General features: G+C 30.9%; 1 protein-coding gene across 1 annotated transcript in view; it reads right to left on the bottom strand.

The window, feature by feature from the left end:
- LOC129234640 (para-nitrobenzyl esterase-like) overlaps positions 1 to 26,468 on the bottom strand; it is a 213,782-nt gene that overhangs the window by 104,457 nt on the left and 82,857 nt on the right. The window contains 1 exon segment of the mRNA XM_054868676.1: positions 4,235 to 4,280. Within this exon segment, the coding sequence (XP_054724651.1) occupies positions 4,235 to 4,262 (28 nt within the window). The 5' untranslated portion in view covers positions 4,263 to 4,280.

Raw genomic sequence — 26,468 nt, forward strand, 5'->3', positions numbered from 1 at the left:
ATTAATTAACTTGATACGTATTTTGCTACTATCAATATTAAACGGAACTACTTTTGGTGCTATTTAACTATCGACTTAGTGCCTTAGTCACTTGATAATGCATGTTTGGCTTTCATGAAGCCTAACTTACGCGTATGGCATTGGAGGAATTACTCAACTGGACTTTTAAAATCACAAGTTTACGTTGCTAGAGGAAACAAAAATTTGTCTCAGACCAAAAAACTACAGATTCTACGGAATTTTAAGAATACAATAGATTGATTAAAGCTGAGCTAAATGAACAATCCCCAAAACGAAAACTGGGTATCAAGAAAGTTTTAAATGCTCCAGGTTTTAAAATTTTGTGTAATATGAAGCCAAATTAACATTAAAATAGACATCCTTGCTTCCTTCATCGTTACTATTTTCCCTTTGAAAACAACCATCAGAAGAGAATGCAATAAACTTATTTTTCGAAGCTGTTTGGCGGGTATTATAAAATTCCAAGTAGACAATTTTCGCAGTACTGGAGATAGCATCAATTACAATGCTTTCATTAATATGAACAGATTAGTTTGGTTCTGAGTAGTGGGAGCGTACCTAGAGGGCCAACCGTCCTTAAAACTCTTTGAGGATGTCGCTGACCCTCCCTCTCCCTCCTCCCCCAACATGCCATTTCATAGCAATTCAAGAAAACACATTAGCAATTTATTATGATTAATTATTAGTGTTCGTTCTTCAACCAAAGAGAAGGTACATATTTCAGTTCCAGTTATAACAATGCATTATTTTCCATTCAAATGGAAATTGATTTTCACATATTTATTTAAAAACCTCCAGAACAATATGTGTAAATTAAACATAATTTATGCATTTACTAAAAAAAAAGAAAATAGTAACTTTAAAAGAAAATGTAAACGTTACGAATATTCTATTATGATTAGCAAATTAAAACAAGTAGGGAGAAGCGATTTATTTCTGGATCCAGATCTCGTAAGCAGTATGAACCTAATCGTAAGTTAAATACCCTCTCAGAAATAGGGGGCACAAGGGTATTCACCAGGAAAATGTTCGATTTCGGAGTTTAATACCACAGTGTTAGACAACCTTTGGTAATGTTTGAGTGTTGAGGGAGAAGATGTTCGGAGACCTTCCCCGTCGTTTATTCGGATTTAAAATTCTAAAAACAATTGTAGATAATCTTCGATCCTTTTAGGGAGAGGCGGCTATAGATGTTTTTACTCCCATTTGTTTTAGCAATTGTGGGTTCTAAAAACGCCGTTTTAGCCGATATTAACTGATGTTACGGGGGATTAGACATTCTTGAAACTTATCGAGGTTGCAGCTCCAAAATCGTAAATTTAACCTTCGATAAGTTTAGAAAGAGATGTTTTAGGGAGATTTTCTTTAGAAGATATTTGAAGTCTTTTTAAAACCCGTTTTATACAATTTTGTAATGTTGGTCGGATTAGTGTTCTTCTCTTGTATACTTTTATCGTACTTGAAAAATATTTCAAACTATTTATTTTCTTATCAATAAGTAAAATGACGTCCCTTTTTCGAAAACGAGGAATAATCCGGGGCGGAAGGTCGTCTCTAAAATTCCCTAAATTCGGTATTTCTGTGTAGAAGTTTTAAGCTGAATCAAGGACTGCTCGTCTTTCTTTGATTTGTTTTATATATTTTTTTTCAGCATTAGGAGATGTTTATATTTTCCTTTTAGCTTGTAACTAATTTTTCTATGAAAAAATCCTTAAAGTATTTGCTTTAAAATTATAATACTTTTTTCCATAATATTTTCACTCATGCTGTTGCACCCCTGCCAAGTTTAACTCCCACCAACTCGTTGGTACGTCACTTATTCTAGGGTCTTGATATTTCTGTTTGGATTATTCGTAATTTTTATGCAAATATAGTTAAGTAATTTTTAGGAAACAGCATTTCAGAAGCATTCATTTTGAATGTTGTTAAAGTGTGACGAAGAAGTATCAGCAAGCAAACAGATACGAACTTAAATCATTAACAAAATGACTTTAGGAAGTAAAATAGGTAATTAACACAACGCAGAAAAACCGAACAAACAATTAAACGCAGTAGTTCAAGCTTTTGTTAAAAAGTAGATTAAGGCAATACGAATGAAAAAAATATTAAAGTATTAGTAACACATTAAGTTTTTAGTACTTCAAAGCAAAGATTTTGCATACAAAATTTTGGCTGAACTAGGTAAATACTCAATTCACACTGAAAACTTAACATTCCGCTCATTTGCCATAATTTACCAACGTAATTTAAAATGCATTAGTATCCTCAAATCATCTTCCCCGCTTAATAGTTCTCTGAATGCATTGAAAACTATTTAAAAGTAGAAGACATCCAAATTCCGGGAAGTTTTTGTGTCAGAACAAACGCTCGAACAAGTGAAATTGCAATTCTTTCCCGTTTTAGTGAAGAATAAAAGCGTGGATGGAAGAAATAAAGTCAGGCGAAAGATTCCTTTACAGCAGTGAGAGCCATTTATTTCCACTCTCTGAGAACAAAATTACGAGGAGTATAATGAGCAGTCCCCATTAACGGAGGCAAAACCATTATCGTAAAATAAAATAAACAAAGACAAAGTGTCTCAATAGCTCAGTGCCGTGAAGCACGCAAAACTCTCCTGGCATGGCGCACACAGTCAGATATTTCTCTTGGCCATTTAAAGCTCTTGATGCGAAGTTCTGTCTGAACCCGTTCTCCAAAGTAACCGCTGGTCTTTTGATTTATGAAGCGAACTTCAGACCTCTTGACAATCGATTCCTGAGAAAAATTATAGTCTTTTCCACTTTTCCCTTCTCCGGTGATGGAATTCATCTTTGGAAGAGGAAATGAATATATAGTGGGGATGCATAACTCTGCATTAGGATGGGATAAAGGAAATCTTGATTCAATTTTATGTTTGAAGTTGGGAATGGTAGTTATGGTGAGGATATACTTTTAGAAGGAATTAAACTTAACATATTTGCATTGGCTGCAAAAAATAAAGAAATCCAATCCAATGCTGAACATTTCAGCATATGTTTTGAAACAAGTGAGTGAAATAAAGGTATCTTCATACATTTTTTGGTTGAATAATATTTTTCAAGAAGCTTAAAAATTGCTTTAATTTAATGTAAAACAAGTTTGATACATTCCATTTATTTTTCACAGTTTTACTGAATGAAAAACTTTTTCAAGCACAGTATTTAGCACTTATCCGCTTTTATTTCCAATGCATGCAATTGATTTTATGATTTTTTAAAAAAATATTACATCTATTTTCTGGTATCTTAGTGACAAAATAATAACTTGGATATTTTTTAAGTCATTACTTAATAGTTTCAGAAATATTTATTAGAAACATAATTCCTTCTAATTTATGATTGGATAACATCTTTATCATAAATTATGGCTTGTTTTCTACCAAATAACGAAAAGCAAAGTATGTAGATGCGATAAATTTAACAAAAGTATAGTATGTTAATATGTGTTTGTTGCTCTCTCTTTCCCGAAAAAAAAAAACATGTTGCATCAATTTCATACACTTTTTTTTCAGCAACGGAACAAAAAAAAATATGGTGTATAATATATAGTGTATAAACATGAAACAATTAAAGGTTTCATTTCTTAAATTACACTGATTCCAATTCCTTTTCTCGCGTATTATTTGTGAAATGTCAACAGTAAAGTAACATATTTCTTGAACAATTATAAAAATAAAATGTAAAATCTTACGCGCGATTGAGGTTTAATAACGAAGAAAAAAAAAGAAAAATACTTGTATTTTTAAGAGGCAAAGCAAAATCCAAGGACAGCTCATGTGCGTTTTACAATTTATATTTGTACTTCTTTGAAAGACAAGCTAATTAATCTACATATCATGCGCATAAGATGAAAAATTCTTCTTGAAAAGATAAAAAAAAAATACTTAAACTAATCATTTTGTACACATTAGGATGTATAGAAAAAACACTGTGAAGCTTGATTCCTTTGTTCCTGCTTAATAAGTAAAAATTCTCAAAGCTCAAATAACTACAAAGAAGGAGAATTATTTTCGTTCATGCACGCAAAGCTGCCCCCATCAAATAAGACGATGCACAGCTTAAAAAGCTTGCAGAGACAAGAATAATGCATTACCATCCGAAATAGATTATTTAATATTCCCAAAAGTAAGGATTTTCGAGGCATTCCCCATACAGTTTACGACATTGAAGATGAATGAGGAAAAAAGTAAACTTACCAGGCGGAAGTTTAATCATGAAGACCATTCTTCCTCGCAGAGAAGTCTGTAAGGAAAAAGAACGCTATCTTTAATGCATGTCTGGCAGAAATAATACATAGAAGTTTTTTGTTTGTTTCATTTTATTTTCCGCTGTTTTTTTTTTTTTAATTTATTTAAAGAAATATGTTGTGAATATTGAACAATGCTGAAACGAATTTTATTTAGTTGATGTCAAGATTGTTTTTCTTTAATTTTCTTTTTAGTTGATGGCACAACGAATAAAGGTATGAGGCAGTGAGATGCAAAGGAATGCAAGTGCCAAAAATAAAAAATTTGAAGGTAACATGTACAAATGGTACTGCCCAACCACGGATTGTATGGAATTTTCAAATGCCCAGATAATACGAATCTATCTGGATGAGGGGGGGAAAGTAAAAATTTGATGCCGGTATTCCACTCATTTGAATGAGACTCTTCTTCTGCAAAAGCTGACATCGGTAAAAAAAAAAAAATGGATTCGTTCATTTCGGCTATAAAACGGATGTTTGTCTTTCCATACAATCCGTGGTCAGACAATAGGTGAATCACTCCTCTGTTTTGATGCAAGAGGTAATACTAATAGTCCGGGTGGTGCTGCTGTACAGCTTCATTTAAAGAAAAATTTCAATTAAAGCTTACTTAGAACCGGAACTTTAAACGCGTTTCTCCGTAAACTTGAAAATGTCTACTTACATTCCTTTGCTTCTTACTGCCCATATATTATACGTGTTCAAGTTCAATTTTGAAGAACACTATTTTTGGAACTTTTAGTTCCAAATGCATACTCCTAATAGCAAAAACAGTCAATAAAAGTTAAAATATTGAAGCAAAAAAGTTCGAAGCAAGGGAAAAAAATGAGTAAATACAAATTCTAACTTTTTATATGGATGCTATGTCACCTTACTTGTGTTTAGGAAAATATCTATATTGAAAAATAATTCCATCATAAAAAATTTTGAAACATTTACAACCAAGAATTAAAAATATATTGGAGCTTTAAACCTTAAAGGGCCGATTGCTTTGAAACTTTTGTCACATAAAAAGTACGCTCCAGCTGTCATTTTACAATAAAAATTATACCAACCTTGCGTTTCGGGGGTCAGAAACAAATTGAGGAAAGCAAAATTGTTTTTTGGTCATCATTCATCGTTAATAGCTCAGAATAAATTGTTAATTTCTGAAATTAATTAACTTACTACGTGCACTCATTGTTCATACTTTTGAGAAGGTAACACTGATATTTACGAAAATATAAGCATCACTTTAAAAACTAATTTTATTTGAAGGTTTTTGACTCATAACACGAGCTTGCGAAACTTTCAAAAAAATTGACAGCATACAAGAGAAGCATAGAACTAAAATTTGAAATTAAAATGTTTAAAATGTGATGAAATATGAACATTTAAATCAATTAATTTTTCACTGCACACGCGCGAAAGATAGCAATTTGAAACTTTCATAATCTAAAACCCAACTAACTTCTTCAACTCATAAAAAAATTCCAGTTCAATGCCTTAAAAATTCAGAAAGTTATCAGCGATTTAATGAACCCAATTTCAAAATTTCTTGGGAAGTCGACGAAACATGACGGGTTGTTTGCAAGTTTGTACACTTGCTATCAAACGTTCAGTGTGTTTCTTGATAAAAACAGCGTATTTGCGAACGATCCCTCGCGATTCTTAGCCTATCCGAGAGTTATTCGAATTCGGATCATTAGTTTGCTGATAACTTTCTAATTTTTTGAGATATTGAACTGAAATTTTTTATGAGTTGAGGAATCCAGTTGGGTATTAGATGAAGAAAGTTATAAATTACTATCTTTCCCGCATGCGCAGTGACAGATTAATTGCTTTAAATGTCCTTATTTTATCAAATTTTAAACATTTTAATTTCAAAGTTTTAGTATTATGCTTCTTTTATATTCTGTCAAGTTTCTTAAAGTTTCGTAAGCTTTGATGAGAAACTTTGTGTGTTATGAGCAAAAAACCGTCAAATAAAATTTGTAGTGTTTAAAGAAATACTTTTCGTGAATATCAGTGATACCTTTTCAAAAGTATGAAAAATGATTGCACATAGTAAGCTAACTAATTTATGAAATTTACAGTTCATTCTGAGCTATTACGATGAATAATGAACAAAAAACATTTTTTTTCCTCAATTTTTTACTAACCCCCGAAACGCGAGGGTGAACTTTGTATATGGCTTGTTCTCTCCTTCCTATATTATTTCAATCAACTAAAGAAAACCCACCATGAAACCCCACAATATTGTGAAAATAAACACCATCTTCTAGCAGTCCGGCAATGTGTGCTATTTATTTAGTGAAACTTTCCAATAACACTTCTCTTGTGTTAATGTTATTCAAACATGGGACCCAAATCATGGAATTAACTTGATTTATCGACTATGGCACTGCGTTGAAAAACGTCTAAATACTTAAAAAGAAGAACTTCATTTTAATTCAGCTACTAGTTAATTAAATAAATGCATGGACAAATTTCAATAAAAATGCAATAACCAACTACGGAAAAAAGGTATTTTTGAAGAAAGTGTAATTAAATGTAGTTTCTTACGGTTCAACCTACCTGTTTCGTTGACAGTTTTTACGTATAAAACTAATCCAACATAAGTAAATTATCAATGAAGTAAAAAGATCTTTAACATTTGGGCACAACAATGTGAAACATTAATAAAGCTTGTAGTGAAGATTTCAGCTGGGAAATCTTTACGGGGGCTGCTTCTTTGAGAATTATCCTTTGGATTTATTTTAAAACGTATAACGAGAAAGAGAAACGTTTGGTTTTCTTTCTGCTTAAAGTAATCCGATAGATGCCATTAGTGGTAATTGGTGATGAACAGAAGATTCCTGGTTATTCCTTTTCCTTTCTAAACTACAATCGATTGCAGCCACCTTCTGTTGGAGACGTAATAAACTTAGCACATTTCGGTTTGCCATTTAGGATTCCTGTAGGACTGAAATTAGATTTTTTCCTCTCATACGTTGGTGGGGTTTAGCCGCTTTTACATTTACTGTCCAGCTTAATGTCATGTATTTTATTTAATTACTGATAACCAATACAGTCGAAGGAAACTTTTTTTTAAATATGCCTTATAATATTTTCGCTTAACTTCTGTAGTCCAAGGTATTTTCTTTAATAACATTAACAGTTTTTCGTTCATATTGAAGATGCGTTTTTAGATGTTTTTATTGACTGTAACAGTTTGTGTTTTTAAGATTTTTTCTTTTGGTTTTGGCTTTCGATTTTTTTGTTACTTTTGTATGCTCTAAAAAATAATATTAATTTATTATTTTTGTCAAATCTAAGTCTTAGTTTACGTACTAAAAATTAGAAAGTTAATCAGATGCACTCGAGTCCTCTTGTTAGAATATTGGTTAAAGGAATAATCCCACTTAATTTCATAAATTTTCAACTTAAAAAATCGTTTTCGTTCCTTATTTTGATCCCGGCTAATGGACTATCCCACTTTTTTTTTTATTTATTTCTTTTCGTGGTAAATTGACAGTTCTATAAAGCGGGCCCGACTGTATTTGGCAAAATTTATCGTACGTAACACAAAGTGTGTAAAAAGTTATAGTTAATAAAACAACATATTTTTGATTTAAGGAGTTAGATGCTTTGACTGTGGAGCACATATAAAACATACTTTGAATTAAATATACATTTTTTAATTTAAAAAAATTACTTAAAATTTTAAAAACTGGAAGCAAACGAGATTAAATTGGTATAAAAATTTAGAAATAAAAGCTGTTGCTTGCTGAGCTTTTCAAATATTTTTTTTACGAGTGTCATGTCAACGAAGAAATGTATTTCTAGTTTTATTATTGCTATATTGTTTTAATCATTGCTGGAGAAAACAAACGAAAACTATTTTCAAAACGTCGGAACTATTTTCTACTTTTATTTTTAGATAATAATATTTGATCATAATCATGAAAAGTCAGCATTTTTTAAACTATTATCTTTAAAATATGAAATCAAACAACAATTTGTTCATATTTTTAAGTACACGCTTACTCAAAGTAACTTAATCTTTGAGTTGAATACTTACATGTGCCTCAAATTACTGCGTAGGCACAAATAAACGGTATTTTAAAAGTATTTAAAAAAACTTAAGCAAGGGAATGAGATTTCCCACCCGGAACTCTAAAACCAAAAATAATTCTTGATTAAAAAATGATTCTCGATTTTGCTGCGCAATGTGCAAGAGAAAACATTATTATTATTGTTTCATTTATTTATTTTTTTTAACAACTGCAAAATACCAGACTGATATGCGCAATTCAAGTGCACCTTAAGAGTTTTATTTGGAATTTTATATAAAGGCTTTTAGAAAATTATTTATTTCGATCTTACAGAACATGGTATTTTGTTTTTAGGTAGAATTTCTACTGCAACATGCGAAGAGAATTTTAGAAACTTGCACTGTAATGAAACTAAAGAATTTTCAAATTCGTTTTGTGTCCAATCATTGACAATTATAAAATTTTCCACGTTGTACAAAATCATTCAGATCAAATATAGAAGGCGTTTATTTATCCAGAAAGTGAAAAAAAAAAGCTTTTAGGAAACTAATAAATTTTTCTTGCACACCATTTTAGATATTTTATTGTATTTTACGCTATTTGAGGATATTCAATTAGACAATGTAAACATTTAGTTTCTTCTGGTTTTCCTTCGATGTTTGTATCATTTAACTCAAACATTTTGTGATTGTATAAATGAAAAAAAAATACATGTCTTTTATTGGGTGTACTTAATCTGAAAGTATATTGGGACAAGACTATTTGCTTAGTTGGATCCTTGGATTAGCCCAATACTAAGTAATAAGAAAACAAATTCTGTCTCTGATTGCGTCTGTTAGATGATTACTACTAAGGAGGAAAGTAACCTTGAGGTGCTTCGATCGATCCCTTTTTATTACACTGCTTATATTTTGGCGCCCAATGTCCGTTTACATTATTGCTTGCATGTTCTTTTCAGAGGATACAGTGTAACGCTAAGAATTCTATTTCATAATTTCTTCGATTGAAAAAGATATAATGTCGATACTAACTTTACTCTCAAGAGGGCTAAAGTTTGTTTAATTTTAAAGAGATTTATCACGTTAATAGTGAAATCTTCTCTAAACGAATAATCCTGAATCAATTCATTTCAACACATATATGGTTACTGATAGAAAATTTGCATAGGGAAAGGTTGCCGTTATGGGACCACCTAGCAATTTTGACTATGTTTAGGAAGTAGTTCAGGCTCAAACTTTGTATTGACTTGCAGTCCAGTCATGGAACCGGTCCATTGACTGCAACCTTCCCTTATGTGTTTTTTCTCCTAAGCATTTTTAAGCCTTCCTTCGTAAGTAGTTAGAAACACTGATCAACTACTTTACTGAATTCATTCATATGCAAGAATATGTTTCTTGTAAAAATCTCTTGGAAAAACGAACATATTTCATTGAAAAATATAGATAATCTACAGACGTATATTTACTGAAAAACGACTTCATCGTAATTGCTGACAGGCCATTCCACGGAAAGTCTGCCATTTCGTACCCCACGTAAGCGCTATTACATTTCACGAAAAAATAATAGTTTTAGTAGGTAAAGAATAGTTTCTGCATCAGAAGAACACATACGTTTGCGATTTCTTAAGCAAAAATATTTTGCTTGCTACCGTTTGAAATTAATGGTTTAAATTAGAAATACTTTGTAACACGTGCAGCACAAAATGGATGCTTTTTCGTGGAATGGCCCTGTTATGTTTTCAACTTGTCTGAGCAGTTGCAGGTGAAGTCAATATGGAAAGTGCGTGTCAATATTCGATTGCGGCAAAAAAAAATTAAACTGAACTGTAACTTAGTGACACTTACACAAAATTGTTGACAAATTTCAACAATCGCATCTAATTATCATGGTTTGGCACAAAATGCTTAGGTGTAATTACAATACAGACGTTAACAACGTTCATGGTAAGTCCATTCGTTTCATTGTTGATGAGTGTTAATGGCTTGTCTTTGTGTTGTATTTACCAGTTATGTTGAATCAAAGGAAGAAGCATAAACTGGGAAACGATCCATTTTGATTTGCTGAAGAAGCGTTTAATAAACCGTTCGAAAGTCAGATTAAGATTAAACTCTGTTAGTGAATATGGCCGTCGTTGCTGCATCATAGCACCATATGTGTTCGACTTAAAGAAACAATTTTTAAAGCTCGAAAGGATGAAGTACAAGTTTAATAATCGATGGCAATCAGACAACATACGACGAGAATTATTTGCAGGACGCTGTAAAATGAATAAATTACAAGTTGGTTTCGTGGGAAAAAAAGGGCTATTAATTTGAAATAGATAACTCTTTAAGATAAATTTTGCGTTTTATCACTTTTGCTTTCAGTGTTTATGTTTAATGTTCGCAGCTTTTTAATTTCCGAAATATATTGGAACATTTTTTATTGTTTAAACAAAGCTATCCATTTTCTCTTAAACCTTAAACTTTTTGAAATATTTTTCCTTAATTTTAGAAAAAATAAATTAGAATTTTACTCAACTGGACAAATAGTGAGGAAAATATTTTTTTTAAGTGTTTAAAAACGAAAAAGTTTCTTTAGATTTTTTATTTTTAATTTTAAGTAGGAAAGGGGGGCAAAGCGAAATCGCGGAGCAAAGTTGAGAGGTGAAATATTTACTCTGAATTTACCCCCACCTTATCTGGTAATATTCTAACAATGCAGTTGCATGTGTAGTCGATTCCAGTCAGGAAGAAAATACTTTCTAAGATTATGATAGTATAGGCAATTTTCAAAAATGGAATCTCTTTTGTAAAGTTTTTTTGTGAGTCAAAAATTGTTTTTGATTTTATAAAATGATAAACATCTTGCTATTAACATTTTAAATATGAATTGAGACCTTCTAATATGCGGTGCAATATTAGTTGATATAATATTAAGCTTATTTATATTTCAAATATTTTGCTCACGTAGCGATGAGATCACGTAGAGTGGATGGGACGAAGTGAAATAACTTATTTCATTTACCCACTATATCATTTACTAAAACACTTACATGTTCTTTTTTTAAATAATTCATTTACATTCCTTTATTTAGTAACTCACTTATTTATTTTTAAATACATTTATTTTTTTATTTATTCACTCTTTTACTCACTCACATTAATTAGTTAAATAATTTATTCGTTAAAGTCGTCGAAAGGTCAGTTATCTTACCAATTCACTTTGTCCCACATTCTCCCTACTTAATAAATCATCGGATTTTTTTTTAATGTTAAAAATGCATAAAAATATAAGTTTCTTATTTGCTCAGATAAATTCCGTTCACAGTTATTTTGAGGAGAAATAGAGCATGAGCTAACAGAATGTATCTTTGATGGTTCCGAAATAATGATCTCATTCCAAGATCTCATCAATGATTTCTACTCCTTCCTCTTCACTTTATTGTTTTTCCTCCTAAATCCTAAAGAAGTTGGAGCTGATTTAGGGAGGAGCCAATTCGAAGGATTCGTGATGAAGAAAAATGAGTTTTGGGAAATACCCCAGGGAGAATGAATGAAGGTATGGATGTATGCTTATTTCAACAGCGTGTGACAAATACCACGAAGGGATGGTGAATTTTTTTCACAGTTCTTGGAATAAGGAAATATATTTTATTTTTCCTCTTTCTTCAATGACGCGTTTGCTTTGTTTTCCTGACACATCTACAGTAGAATGTGAATTTTAGTTACTATTATTTGCCTACGTATTGTCGTTATAGCAACAATAATTATTTTTTTTGGTGAAAATGCCAAAAAGTGTATCTTTTTTTAAAATCATCTTTGTCATCATCTCTCTAATTAGCAAATGACCTCAATGACATGCCTTTTTTATTTGCTTTTGTTAACCCATTTCAAGCCAACTATAGACATTTTATATAATGTGGTATTATTTTCATAAAAGCATGCTTAAACTACATTCATTAACACACAAAAAGAGTTTTGTGAGTAAAAAATAATGTTTGCTTAAAAAAATAAAATGATGCATTTACGTAACATTGGCCAAATCAATAAACAAATTATTCAAGTGAACAACTGTATCATAAACGAATTTTTAAAATTTTTGAAAGATTTTGATTAAAATGCCAAAGAAGTGTTTCATTTTTTAAATCATCTTCGCCATCATCTCTCGAATCAGCAAATGACCTTCATAACATGCCTTTTTTTTTTGCTTTTGTTAAAGTGAAAATAATGTATGTGTTGGACTAAAAATGCTCACCATCAATTCCATGCAAGGGTAAATGAAATAGAGGCTAAGTTTTGAATGTTTTTTTTTCTTCCACAAATACTTTTCTGTTTATGCTTTGCTAAAGAAAGAAAAAAAAGAGATATTCCAAACTACTGAATATCCAAAGTATTAATAGTTACAACCAGCTATTTATATTGAACAAGTTTACTTTTTGGTAACTTAAGTTTTTCAAGTGTATTAGTGCAATACAAATCTTAAACCTTTTTTGTTAATTGTTCGACTACTTATGCTTTACTTACACTAAGCACTAATTTTGTTCAAATGTTACACAAAGTAAAGATTTCAGATCATTTTTCTTAAATTTAAGTCAGCGAACTGGAATACCTTTCGTTAATTGATGATTCATTTTCTTAAAGTACTTAAAAAACAAGAACACAAAGATAGCATGCGTTATTTGCTGCTTATTGGTAGATTTTTTATGGTGTAAAATAAACGTAACTTATCGTATTTCCCTTAAGTGGAACTATTACAGAAATCGTTTTTAAAATTACTTCACTTCCGAAAAAAAAATTGGAAACATTCCAAAATGCGATAAACTTTTTAAAAGTCAGATTTTTCTCATTGAATCGCGTAAACAAGTTTTAGAAACGCTTTTACGGTACTGGCGTAGGAATTATTAATCACAAATAAAATCCGAAGTTAGTTATATTGAAAAATGTTTTTCAATAAAAGTGTTTTCCAATTTTGCACTGCAAACAATGCCAGTACTTCTCTTTTTATTTAATAAACTACATTACATTCCCGAAGCTCTTGAAATTACGTTTTATCTCTTTCACTTATTTTCCAATGTTGATAAACTGCTTTTAATAACAAATCTTCTAAAAATGTTGTATTAGTACTTACTGTTTACGTTCAGTTTAGTCTTTCGAACAACTAATCTGTTTTTCAGCAAGTTTCATTAAAATATACTTGTATTTTTTTGGAAAATACTTTAGCTTTAATTTATCATGAAACTATTTGATACGCGTTTTTAATTTTTGTTTTGGCGAAGTGTATGATGAATAATGTTCTCCTCTCCCGATAGCAATTAATGTTTTCGAATTTATTTATTACAAACTAATTTCCTAAAATGCAATAGACTGATGAACATGAATATAATTTCAGGAACGCATAAACATTTTAAAATGCATGAGATTTACAAACGTTCTTTGTATGTACTCATCAGTGTTTTTTAAGTGTTAACACAAAAAAAATCGTTGAAAAAGATTATTCGTTCTCATAATGCAAAATCATTATCATGGTTAATCGTATCTACATAGGTACTTGCATTTGGCCGACATAGTGGTGCAGTGGTTAGTCACTTTTCTCTTACGTCCAAAGACGCAGGTTCAGTTCTGGCTCCAGTCGGTGGATTTTCAAGACGGGAAAGATTGACAATGTCCATGTCGTACTATTAGGTGCTGCATGTAGATGATCCCTCGATCACTCGTTTTTCTTAGAGTGTTCTTGGTAAAATTAAATAACTAGATCAATTTCGCATCAAATGGAGCCAAGGTATCTCCATCTGGTGGGGAAACTGGGCGTTAAAACTCTCGTGGTAAGAACATCCATTAATAGAGATGCTATTTGAAAGAATGGATGCAACGCTCTAAGCCTGAAAAGTCAGTGTTTCTAATGCAGTCCCATTCGAGAAAAAAGCTATTTGCATAAAATTCTCTGTTCAACTTAGAGTCAATGCATTGAAAAAAAAAAATCATGGAAAGAAAAAAAAAAGAAACGTAACCACATACAGTCAACAGCTTTACATACTAAAACGTCTTTCATTTAACAGCGGTATCAGGTCAAACGTTCAAAGAAATAATTAATAGGATGAATAATATTTCCCCTGAAAATCCATGGAACGCGTAAGTCCTTTAGGCTCACGTAACAAACATGATAGGAATTTCATGCAACATTTGGTTAATTAGACCTGTAGATTAAGTAAATGTAACGTATCACCGCTAAAGGCTAAATATCTATTAAATAGTTTCTTAGCCTAAGCATCCGCTTTATATTCATGAACTCGGATATCGGGAAATAACTTTGACTCTAATGTTGATTCTGCAAGATATCTGTCCACATAAATTTCAAATGCGAGATTGTAGATGCCACTCAATGACCTGGAGCCGTATTCACCGCAGATTTACTATTTGTATTTAGATAAAGTAATGCAAATATTGATGATGCAGTTCATCTGGAAACACTACTGAAATTTATGCACACATATTATCCTTGCAATGTTAAATAGGTGGTTACTCAACTTTCGTGGCAAGATTCCAGTCACAAGTATTTGGATATTATTGCATCTTGCCTACAAAACATCAGCTCAAAAAAAGTTTATTTCCATGATATTATATACATGATTAAGATGGATGAATAATAAACGTTCATTGGTTCGGATATGTCTCAGGAAAATGAATCAAAGTCTCTAATCTTAAAGTCTCTATGTTCGGATCTCTCTTTGTCTGTCAGGATCTCTCTCTCTGTCCGGATCTCTGTCTGTCAGGATCTCTGTGACGCGCATAGCGCCTAGACCGTTCGACCGATTTTCATGAAAATTGGTACAAAGTTATTTTGTAGCATGGGGGTGTGCACCTCGAAGCGATTTTTCGAAAATTCGATGTGGTTCTTTTTCTATTCCAATTTTAGGAACAAAATTATCATAACACTGACGAGTAAATTACGAAATTATCATAACGTGGAACCGTAACAAGGGCACAAGCCAATTGGCGAGATACGAAATTATCATAACGTGGAACCGTAACATTGGAACAAGCCAATTGGCGAGAAAATTCACCATACATTATTTGTAAATATGCAGGCGAACCAAAATACCTTTTTATTTTTCTATTACGGGCAAAGCATTGCGGGTACCACATACGAGAGTTAAAACAATCCGTTGTGATTAAAGTAGTACAGCGTACTCTTAAAAGATGCATACGTAAACGATAAAAAATATGATTTAAATTTGAAAGACTGCGATACTAACAAAGCAATTGTTTTCTCCCCTACAAAAAAAAAAAAAAAAAAGAAAGAAAAAAAAGCCGTTGTGAACTGTGAGTGTGGTTATTTGTTTATTTACGCGCCTTTCCGGTGACATATTTTTTTTTTCTTTTTTTTTTTTTAAATTGGGTATCAACATTTTCTTTCAAATTAAAACTCTTAATTCTGTTGATTCCTCAATTCTTGAGTGCTACGCATTCTGGGAGCTTTTGTTTCCCCATCACATCGTCTCTCGCCTGTACTTGCCATAGATGGTTCATTAAAAGGGGTGAAAGCTTATTAAAATTTATATCGCTATTGTGCCTTTTGTGTTTCATTGCTGTATTTGTATTTTCTAATTAGTTTTGTGCTTATATATGCTCTCGATGTATTGCGTTCCTGCATCGAAGAGTTACAGAACCTCAACAAATAACGAGATGCATTCGGTATCTTTTCCTCGAACGGATATCAGATCAATTTATTGGCAATATCGTTTATGTAAAATGAGGTAAATAATATACTGCACATTCCCAGGACACATTGAACATGCGTTTAAAACACTTTAATTCAGTAAAAATATTCCACTTCCCTGATTGTGCACTAAAATGTGTTCTGAATGTGTCTTATTAAAAAGAAAGTGTACTAAAATGGCCTCTGAATGTGTCGAGCTCAGAATAATTGTTAAAAATATGCTGGAGAACTGATTTGATTTAACTGACGGTCTAGAGTATGTCTCAATATATAACAACCTTTTTTTTGGCAGTGAACAACACCACCGTCTTTTTCCCGATGTTTGTTGACAGATGCCCCTCAAGAATGCGCTGTAAAACTAACGGCAAAACTACTGGTATAGACAAAGGGATGCTTTATAAGTGCTGCAAAATGTGCTAAAAAGTGTTTAAAAGTGTGATGTTCTAAAAAGTGTTTTTTGAAGTGTTTTGAAAACTAATCCCAAATGTTTGCTTCAAAAGGTTCTAAAAAACGGGTCAATTGTTCTTCTGAAAAAAGTGTTAAATATGCTTTTAAAAAGCGTCTGAAGATTTACAGTCTAGTTCACTGTATAAATTGGGAAACCACTTTAAATGAAATTATTCGTCACTTACTCACTAAAAAAGTATATTCCTTTAAAGTAAAAAGGACACAATTGATTACTTGACGAGACTAATGCTCTCAAAACTATGTAAATAATAATGATTGTAGCAAATATAGAACGAAAAATTATATCGTTACATTTGGCGAAATTCGTATTCTCAAACAATTGACGAATTCATTTCTTCTGTTTGACAAAGTTCGCTCGTAGCATTTCCCTGGGTGTGATTTCAACAAATCCGAAGTATGTTTCGTGGAATTTGAAACTCTATTTCTTAGAACTGTCTCTGCCTTTTTGACCCATGGACCAAAAGCTTATATTAAAACAATTGTGGGCCTGTGAGGGTTTTTTTTTTCGTTAAAAACTCTTTTAACAAAACTTGTGAACCTATGTTATTTTCATTTATTTTCTTTTTTACAAAGCGATACAAAAAAAAAAATAATTATAATAATAATAACAAAAAGAATAAGTAAATAATAAATAAAATTTTGATCATGTGAAAAAAAAAAGTTATAAAATATCTAAATGTAACGATGACAAATTATTGTAATAAAGAATTAGCTATACATCAGTAAATAATCATTTGCGAAAAATTCTAGAAGATTCCAAAATTTAATTTCCCGATTCACGCATGGAATGCCATATACGATTATGACATTATAGTTTGTTTAAAAAAATATTAATATTATTGATTAGGGTAAACTTTTTAACATGGACATAAAAATCACTGAGGCCTGGACAAATTATACTACGGAGAGGACCGCTGGATCACCATTTGAGACTGCTGTTAAAGTGTGCATGTTGCTATGTTCTTGTCCTAGTTGCTAAATGTTATATGATTTACCCGTTGTAAAATTTGGTTGGTGTATATACCCCTACTTTATCTCTCTATTGCTTTTTTTAAACCAAAGTACAACCTTTTATGGCTTTCCAAGAAACGGTTAGTTGCTTACACTGTGTCATTTTACTTGACGAATCAGTTTGCGTTTCAGTTGATTTTTTGCATTTGAAACTGCAATTAAGTAAAGAAAGTCATAAGCACTTAACATTAATTAAAATTGTTCTTAAACGTAGCTATACAATAATATCGATAGTCATGTGCTCAGAAAAGTTTTTTTAATTATAATTACGTTTTTTTTTCTTTCTTTTTTTTTTTTTTTGCCTGAACTATGCATTTTGCATAACTAAGAAATCAAAATAACATTATAAAATTTCACATAAAAAACAAACTTATGTGATAAAATGCTTTTCGAGAAATTAAGAATTATATGATTTTTTAATCCCTGTGGCGAAACCCATATTTCAAAAAGGGATAAAGGAAAAAAAAAAGTGCTCGCCTATCTGTAGTTCAGCTAATCATGTAAGGAATATGAAGGGGTTTATCAAAAGTGGTTTTCTTCTTTAGGCTTTATTAATCATTTTGAAGCATGGAATTCCCATTGGAGATATTAAAAGGTATGAAAGTCAAAGCTAAACTAGATATCGTAAAGTAAAAATAGTAAAAGTGCAACAGATTTTGCGTTTTTTCCTTTTTTTTTCATTACAAAGGAAAAAATCTCTGATATTCTCAGTAATTTTACTTATTTTGTTTGAGGTTTTTAGTTTCGTAAAAAATGATAATGTGTCATATATTATTTTCAATGCATGTTAAACTAACTACGTTTGCTAAAAATATGTTCGGACCGGATTCGATCTTTAATACTTTGCTAATTTTTTTTTCTTCTCTTTTTTTTCTGTAACGACCGTTCTCACTATAATGAACTAAAGCTATGTTTTGGCTGAAAAAGCATTGGTGCATGTTCTGCAAGATGTTGCAATTGCTACTTTCTTTTCATCTGTATTCTAAAGACTTGCATTCTAAAGATGAAATTCCTTGACTCTCAAGGGCCATTTATTTTGGAAGTCGGGCAAGTTCATTTTTGAAAAAAAAAGAGGGGGGGGGGTAATTGTAATTTTAGATAGAACTGATCACGATATTCTTCCTTGTAGCAATTTAGAGCCAGAAAAAACCCTAATATTTGGGAGGTAAAAGTTTAGCTCTGCGTTCATAAAACTGATGATTGAAACACATTACCTTTATTTATATCTTGCAATAAGAAAAATAAGTTTGTGACAGTTTTGTATTAAGTCTCTAGTCTTACTTTTAAAATAATGTGTATCTTACTAGTGCCTCACAAAAAAAAAAGAAAAAAAATAGCCATTAACCATGCAAAAAGTTCTGAAATATGTGTTTAAACATTAAAAATATTAGGTACATACTATATATACTTCTTGCAGAATATTAATTTAACTATGTGTTCAAAATTGAGTATTATGATTAAAACGATGCGTAGTTTAATTAAAGCTTGATTATCTTATACGAAGTATGAACTTTTTTTCATTAAAATGATGTGCTTTTAGTTTTTTTCCCTTTAAAGTTAATAATCACACTGTTTAAAAAATATTTAACACCAATCATGTTACAATGTTAGACTCTGTTCTTTCCATGAAGTAGCCTTTAATTTTAAACTAACAAAAAATCACTTAATTTAATTGTTTGATCATGAAGTAAGGAATTCTAATATTAAATTAAAACCTGAGAGCCCGAGTGATGAATCTCAGGAATGCACGCATTCCACCTTGATCTCACTGACCCCTATAGGCCTTGACTTTGTTAAATTAGGATTTAAATTCTAGATTCAAATCTTGTCTAAAAAAACAATGTTAGAATATCTGTAATTTATTATTATTATTCATATTATTATTATTATTAGTATTATTATTATTATTATTATTATTTATTTATTTTTTTAAAGCGTGTGCTTTATTTTCTCTTTTTGATTCGAATTTATTTGTAAAAGTGATGTAAAAAAAATTCAATTTATTCTGCACTCAGCTGTATAAAAACAACAGTGTAAATTGTATTTGTCTTCTTTTTGTTGCTTTAATAGATGTTTAAGCATATTTAAAACATAGATAGCCAGAAAAATGCATTTAAGAGCAAGGTGTTTTTGGCATTCACTTGACTTTAATAGAGCATTCTGATTCAAGCAAGAAGAACACTTGATGGCACGGTAGAACAACGTTATCTACAAGGTTAGAAAGGGTTAAAGCAAATAACATGTCGATGAATAAAAACAAGAAAATCAACAAACAAAATGTCTTGCTGAAATGCGTCTTGAAATGCTTGTAGTTTTTTTTTTTCTTTCTTTCTTTATTTATTAGTATACTCAATTTTAAGAGCAGATTTGGATTAAAAATGCGAGAGTACTTAAATAGAATACCTATACTGAAAAAAATATGTTTCTGTATTTACTTTGAATATTCAAACATAATCAGAAAAAAATATGTCTAGAATATTCAGACCGAACCTGAAGTGTCCATACGTTTTGATAACGTTTGGATCAGAAGAAATTTTAAAAGTCTTCCCCTTAACCAGATTTCGATCGTTCTATTGTCTGAAATAGTTCGTCTTTGAAACTTAATCTCGTTGTAACTTGCTTTAAAACACAAAACACTACTACTAACTGTAACTGCGCAATATTTATTAACCTTCGATTGGGCTCATATCTGAGAGCTTCACTAACAGGGAATGTCGTGTTATAGCTTCACGCCAGATAGAGCTACGATCATCTGACTTTAGCTATTCGTCACCCTCCCTTAGATCTACTTTTATTTACCACTGTAATTATTCTAGAGTCAGTAGCAGTCTGCAACTCTGCAACTCATATCTAAGAGATACGTGTTACTGTATATTCGCATTAGATTTTCTATTTATTTTATTAATTTAATCTTAAATGTAATACGTTTTTCATGAATAGCCCCAAGGAGAGCTTTTAAACGGTGGTGCACTGTAACAAAAACTTCCTACAAAAAAAACTTAAAGAATCGCGCATATCTCTCAGATGCACTGCTTCAGTTCTAACCCTCAATTCAACTAAATAAAAAAAATCGAGTAATAATTCAAAATGACAAACGCACTAGACTCTCGAAATTAGCGAGAAATATAAAAAAAAATATGTAAGGAGTAGTTTATCTAAAAAATATACTTGATTTTTCATGCTGGTATAGAGGCTTCACCTACTAAAAGCGTAACACATTATAAATAAGCAAAACGAATCCGACGTAAGAATCAAAGTATGAAAAATAGCAACGTGCCTGCAGAAATTATTCAAGTATATTTTTGAAAAAATCCTGAGCCAACATTATTACCATTTCAACTAAAGGCTAAAGTAATGTTTTTTTCACATTATACTAATCAAATGTTCTACATAAAGTATGTACGTAAAGCATGATAAAATTTTGGTATTTTTAGTCGAACACTTTTATCTAATTAGTACATTGATATCAAAACTTTATTTACTTATATAATTATTGTATTTCATAGAGTTGGTTTTTTCATAAAAGCAAATTGATTGTTGGATTAATAATTGTATTAGCTTTTTTAAAAAAAGACAGATAATAAGCATTACATCCAAAGATTTGCTTGTTCAAATAAAAGTATTAAGGCATTTCCACCGATAGAAAATTGATAAAAAGGTTTTGAAGCTGGAAAAGCGTTTCGTGAATAAAGATGTACAAGAAGTATGTATTTTTAAAGCGTTATTAACTTAAAAAGTTGGAATTTAGTTTAAGTTAAAAGTTAATCAAATCAAATTATTAATATTTATAAAAACAAATATTGAGATTAAAATCAAGTTTTCTTTAATAATGCTTAGATTACATTTTTTTACGTGAAAGAAATTTTGAAAAAAATTCGTTACGTGATGCTTTTGCATACTGTAATCTTACATATTAAGAAATAATCTAGCATATGTGACGCATTTCTAAACTAATAAATAAATACAGAAAAAAGACGTAGATCGGTGTGAAAAATTATTTTAAATAATGAATATCATGAATGCTCTTTTTTTTTTCTTTTTCGGCTTTCCGCAAACTATTATGTGCAATATTCACAACCACTTTATTGGAAAAATATATGACTAGAGCATATATCATCACAATGTAGATCGTTGCACAGAATCTAGTACTTCTATTCAATTGGGAAAAGATCAGAAATCAAGACAAATACTTGACATCTCATTCCGTTCCTTATTTTCTTTTCCATTCCCGCAACGCTTCCATATGCTTCAACTCATCTGATTATCGGGTTCAGCCAGAAATACTGCAAGGGGAACAACACTTTTTGCAACGGGCTAATGGCTCTAACCTTTTCTTTGTCGTCTGATGTTGGGGCAATCACGGAGGAATAAAAAGAAAACCGAAGAGGCGGCCCAATGTTGCATTCTGAGCTATGTCAGCACCGTATCGATTATCTGTATGCAACCCGAATCAGATGTAGGGTACTTGAGCGCAGGATAAAGCAAAAGAATATCATTTATTCAAGAAATTATTTTCGATTTTAACACGGTGTTGTTTCGTTCTCTCTACCTCTTTGTCATACATATATATATATATATATATATATATATATGCGTGTTTACATAAAACGCATTGTTACATTCAGGCAGGTGAGTGGCTTAATTTCCAAAACAAAAATATATTTTAGAAACTTAACAATTAAAATTAAAAGGGAAAAAAAATCCAAAAATAAATTTTTAAGAAAATTTAAGAAATTTGCCCGGGATTAAATGTACTCCTTTTAATTGAAACTAACCTTTTATTTCTTCATTTGCTCAAAACCATGTTTTCGAAGTTTTTACTGTATCAAACAGCTTTTGCAAAAGAAGTATTAATTATTTTCATTTGAAACTTTGGAAAATGTTATTTGATTTTATTACTCTGCAATGAACCACTGAAATCTAGTGTGCATGGAATATATATTTTCTTTCCAATGATCAATGAAAACTCACAGAGAAAACACGTTTTATATCCAGACGTTTTCAACTTCCTGACTATAAAATTCATTTTTAGTCTTCTTTTTACTGTTTTGAATCTTCATTTTATTATATGATATCTATCAAAGAATAAATCACAAAAGTTTGAAAATCTGTAAAAATTTTAATACGGCGGAAGTGTTAAGAGAATGTTTGTTGTTTTTCAGATTTTTCCTAATCATCAACTAAAAAGTGGATTATTCGTAATAAAATAACCATCCTTTATCTGAAAGTCATGAAGTGTCTATCAAAATCTACACTTGTATTTAGGGCGTTAGCTTTTCTTAAAAAAAAGCTGGCTATTTACTTAAAGGGAAACAAATACAGTTTTACTTAAAAAGAAAAATAAAAAATTACAACATGTTATAACACAAATTGCAGATTACTGCAGACACGTGTTTTTGAATTACAAGGAACTCATTTTAAATGGAAAATAAGTAGGCTTGTGGAGTGAAGACGTCCGGCAAAAGGGTTGAGACACTCGCCTTTTGTCGGATGTCTTTTCATCCATAAGCTTTCTTATTTTGCTTTGACAAAGGGGTTCCTTGTAATCCTAAAACCCGTCTCTGTAGTACTCTGAAATTTTAGTTATTATGCGTTGGTAGTTATTATTTTTCTATATATTTCTTATCTAGAAATATTCAAAACTAAATTAAAGTTTATTACCGTTTTATTACTTATTTTTTAGTCCACATATTGTTTAAGATATTAATTTTCCAAAGATTCTCGTAACATATCAAGCTGATGAGATCTATGATGATTTGACGGCTAGATAAACAATTACGTTCATAAATCCTTTACTTTCTTTTCCACATACCATCTCTCTGACACAAATTCTTTTTGTTATATCACATAATCGGGGCTAGTCATCGTCGAGGATATTACGTGCAAACGCTTTACTAAGCTGATGGTTTTGTTCTTCTCCTATGCGAGCCTTGTAATGTTGACGCAGCGGTTGAGCAGAAGAGGAACAAACAGAGAAATTGGATGAGTTATTGTTTTTTTTTCTTGTAAGCACCGAAGCGTATTGATTAATTACCAGAGGTAGAAAAATCTTGAGATTACTGCCAACAGAGAAGTTAGATTTATGAAGTATATTCAGTTTATTCTGGCTTTCGCTTTGATTATTTTTCTCTTCAGTTTTGATAGTTTTTGACGTGCGTTGAAGCTGTAACCTTGCCATCCACGTTTAAATTTGAGTTCTTAATAATTTACTAGTTTCATGCCAGTGTTCTAAAGTTTTAAAATATGTTATAGTATTGTAGCAACGCATAAATGCTCACACTTGCCTTTTTGAATGATTAATGTTAAAAACGAGAAACTGAATTAAAAGCGACATTTCTGAAATTAAAATATAATGTAATTTAGCTAATTTAAACAATAACTTTGAATTATGTTAAGACGCATCTTCCAAGTTCCGGAACAAAGTAAGCGACAACCGTTGTTAACTGCTACTGTATATTTCAGTGCATTAATAATACGAACTTGAAAATTCTCATAGTTTTATATTTTTGTTTAATGTCTCTGTTTATACCATAAGTGAACTGAAAAAAAAAACGCTTACTGAACGAATTATTTCGTTTCTATTACGTATGATTGACGCGTCTTGACTAAGAAATTCAATGCCACCGGTGACTGACATAGCAGTCAGTATGTTAATATTGGACCTCAAAAGCATGAATTTCTCCGATAGTTCAGTCATTTCAGATATTTTGCATTGTGAAAGCAAGCAATCAAAGGTACTGGGAAGGGAATCTACGCTTTCAAACCGTAATCTGAAGGTACTTAATTTTCCTGGCAAAATTTTATTCACACTTCTGCTCAAAAGACGGTGACACGATTTACTTGAAGCTGATAGATGTTTATAAGATCAGCGTATGTATAATGTTAAAAAATCGTTTCTTAGTTTTTACTATTTACCCCCTTTTTTACATTTTTGAATTGGTGAAATTTCTAATTCATTGCTTTAAACGAACATGCGCTTCATTTATCCCATGAAATGTAACTATTTGTTAGCGGTATAACATCTATATTTCACATGCTAAAATTCATTTGTAGGAATAAATATGTAATATAAGTTCAACTCTAAGTTGAAGAACTGGTTTTCACTTATATGATAATTGTGTTCTGATCCGAAGGTATCTAATTTTTTTTTACAAGCTCTAACATGAGTAGTGTGAATTTCAGTTGCTGCCTTTCGTATAAGCACACGCAGTCATACAATACCTTGCTTAAAATATGTTTTTGTTCTCTGCATTCAAAAAATAAAGGTACCGTAACTTGCAAAATTTATTTTCTTGGATCTTTAACTCAGACAAATGTTTCTATAGTTAAATAAAAAATGTAAAAGCAGAGTATGTTTTCCTTACACATGACTTTGTGAGTTAACAACAGAGGAAGGTCGAGCATATGCATTTTTTTTAAATGTGTTCTTTTAAATCGCTTGACGAATTCATATTTTGTTTGTTTTGATTGTATACCCCTAGGGCACAGATTTTAGAATTTTACAAAACTTTTTCATTCCAGAAAATAGCTTTTTTTTTCTCCTTACCAAACTGTACTACTCTTTTGATGTCAGTAAGTAGAAACTATATAAGGTTGTTGATAGCTTAAGTTTTCAACGATTTGACTATACTATGTACGTTTTCCTTTGCAAATATTATTATTATTATTATTACTACTTACCATATTCATGCCTGATATTTCTTACATTTGAAAAAAAAACTTTTGTGTCAAAATTTTTTCATGCGTTCATACAGAAACTGAGAGGAGGCGAATAGCTTGTTCAGTGGAGAACGACGAGTGTTTGAAACATATTAATTGAAGTTCGCATAATTTTGAGAATTTCTAATGGTTGACAAAGCAGTGAAAAGAATTGCGATTTCCCTACATTTATTTCCTAAATTCATTAAGTCTGCGCACTTTAGAATGAACTTAAATAACCAAATAAAGGTCAGTTGTTGTCCGTTACATCATCTGGCTGTGGTATTTGGTAAATTTGGTTAGTGGTGTTCCACCTACGACCCGCGAAGCTGATCCATGTGAACTGGGAATTATGTTTAATCTTACGAATCGAAAAGTATGTTCTGAAACCTCCAGAAACAACCGTTTATCTTCATTCGGTATTACAAACGATTTTTGCAAGCTGGAAGTAAAATACTCAGAAATTAGTTTCTAAAAAACAGATGGAAGCTTCACATTTAAAATAAAATGTGTAATATTGATTAGAACAACGATTTTTGGTTAACTAGTTTCAATTATTTTTCCACGTTTTCACATGTTATCTGATAATATTAAAATATATTTCAATTGTGTTTGCCTTCTGGTTCGCTCTATCCCATTTAGTTATGGGATGCAACGTTTAGGTAAAAATGGTTGGACCACGGCATTTTAAAGATATTTACAGATCATGTTTCAGAAAAAAAAGAAAAAAAAAACTTTAATTTTGCAACATCTTATTGTGTCGATAGCCGTTGTAAAAAATGTCAACCAAGTTAGCTGAATTAAGCAAGAATGTACCTTAAAATGTACTTTAAATGTTTTGTCGCCAACTTGGAGATAAATTTAAAGATTTTTTCTTTTTTCAATTAATTATTTTTTTTTAAATCTGGTTTCAATTTGGCCACTGTTGGTGATGTTTAGAGAATTAACTATTGAATCACATTAAAATTGCCAATAATGGGGAAATAACATTAAGTTGGTGCAAAAGGAAGTCATGTGATGCACACACACACATCAGCTCGTTTTTTTTTTTTTTTTTTTTTTTTATTATTATTATTTATTTTTTTTTATGAGTAAAATAATTGGAACTTAACTGGGCCGTTGTTTAAGATTACTTCAAATGGGTAACACTTGGCTGTAAGAGTTTAAAAAAAAAGGAAAACAAATGGTTTCGAAATTGAAAAATATACGCGTTCAAAATTTAAATTTTCTGGAGAATGCAACCCGCATACTCTGTTGAAGAAAAATGGAAATTCCAATTTTTCATTTTTAGAA

Source organism: Uloborus diversus, chromosome 1 (genome assembly GCF_026930045.1).
Source record: "Uloborus diversus isolate 005 chromosome 1, Udiv.v.3.1, whole genome shotgun sequence".
NCBI lineage: Eukaryota > Metazoa > Arthropoda > Arachnida > Araneae > Uloboridae > Uloborus > Uloborus diversus.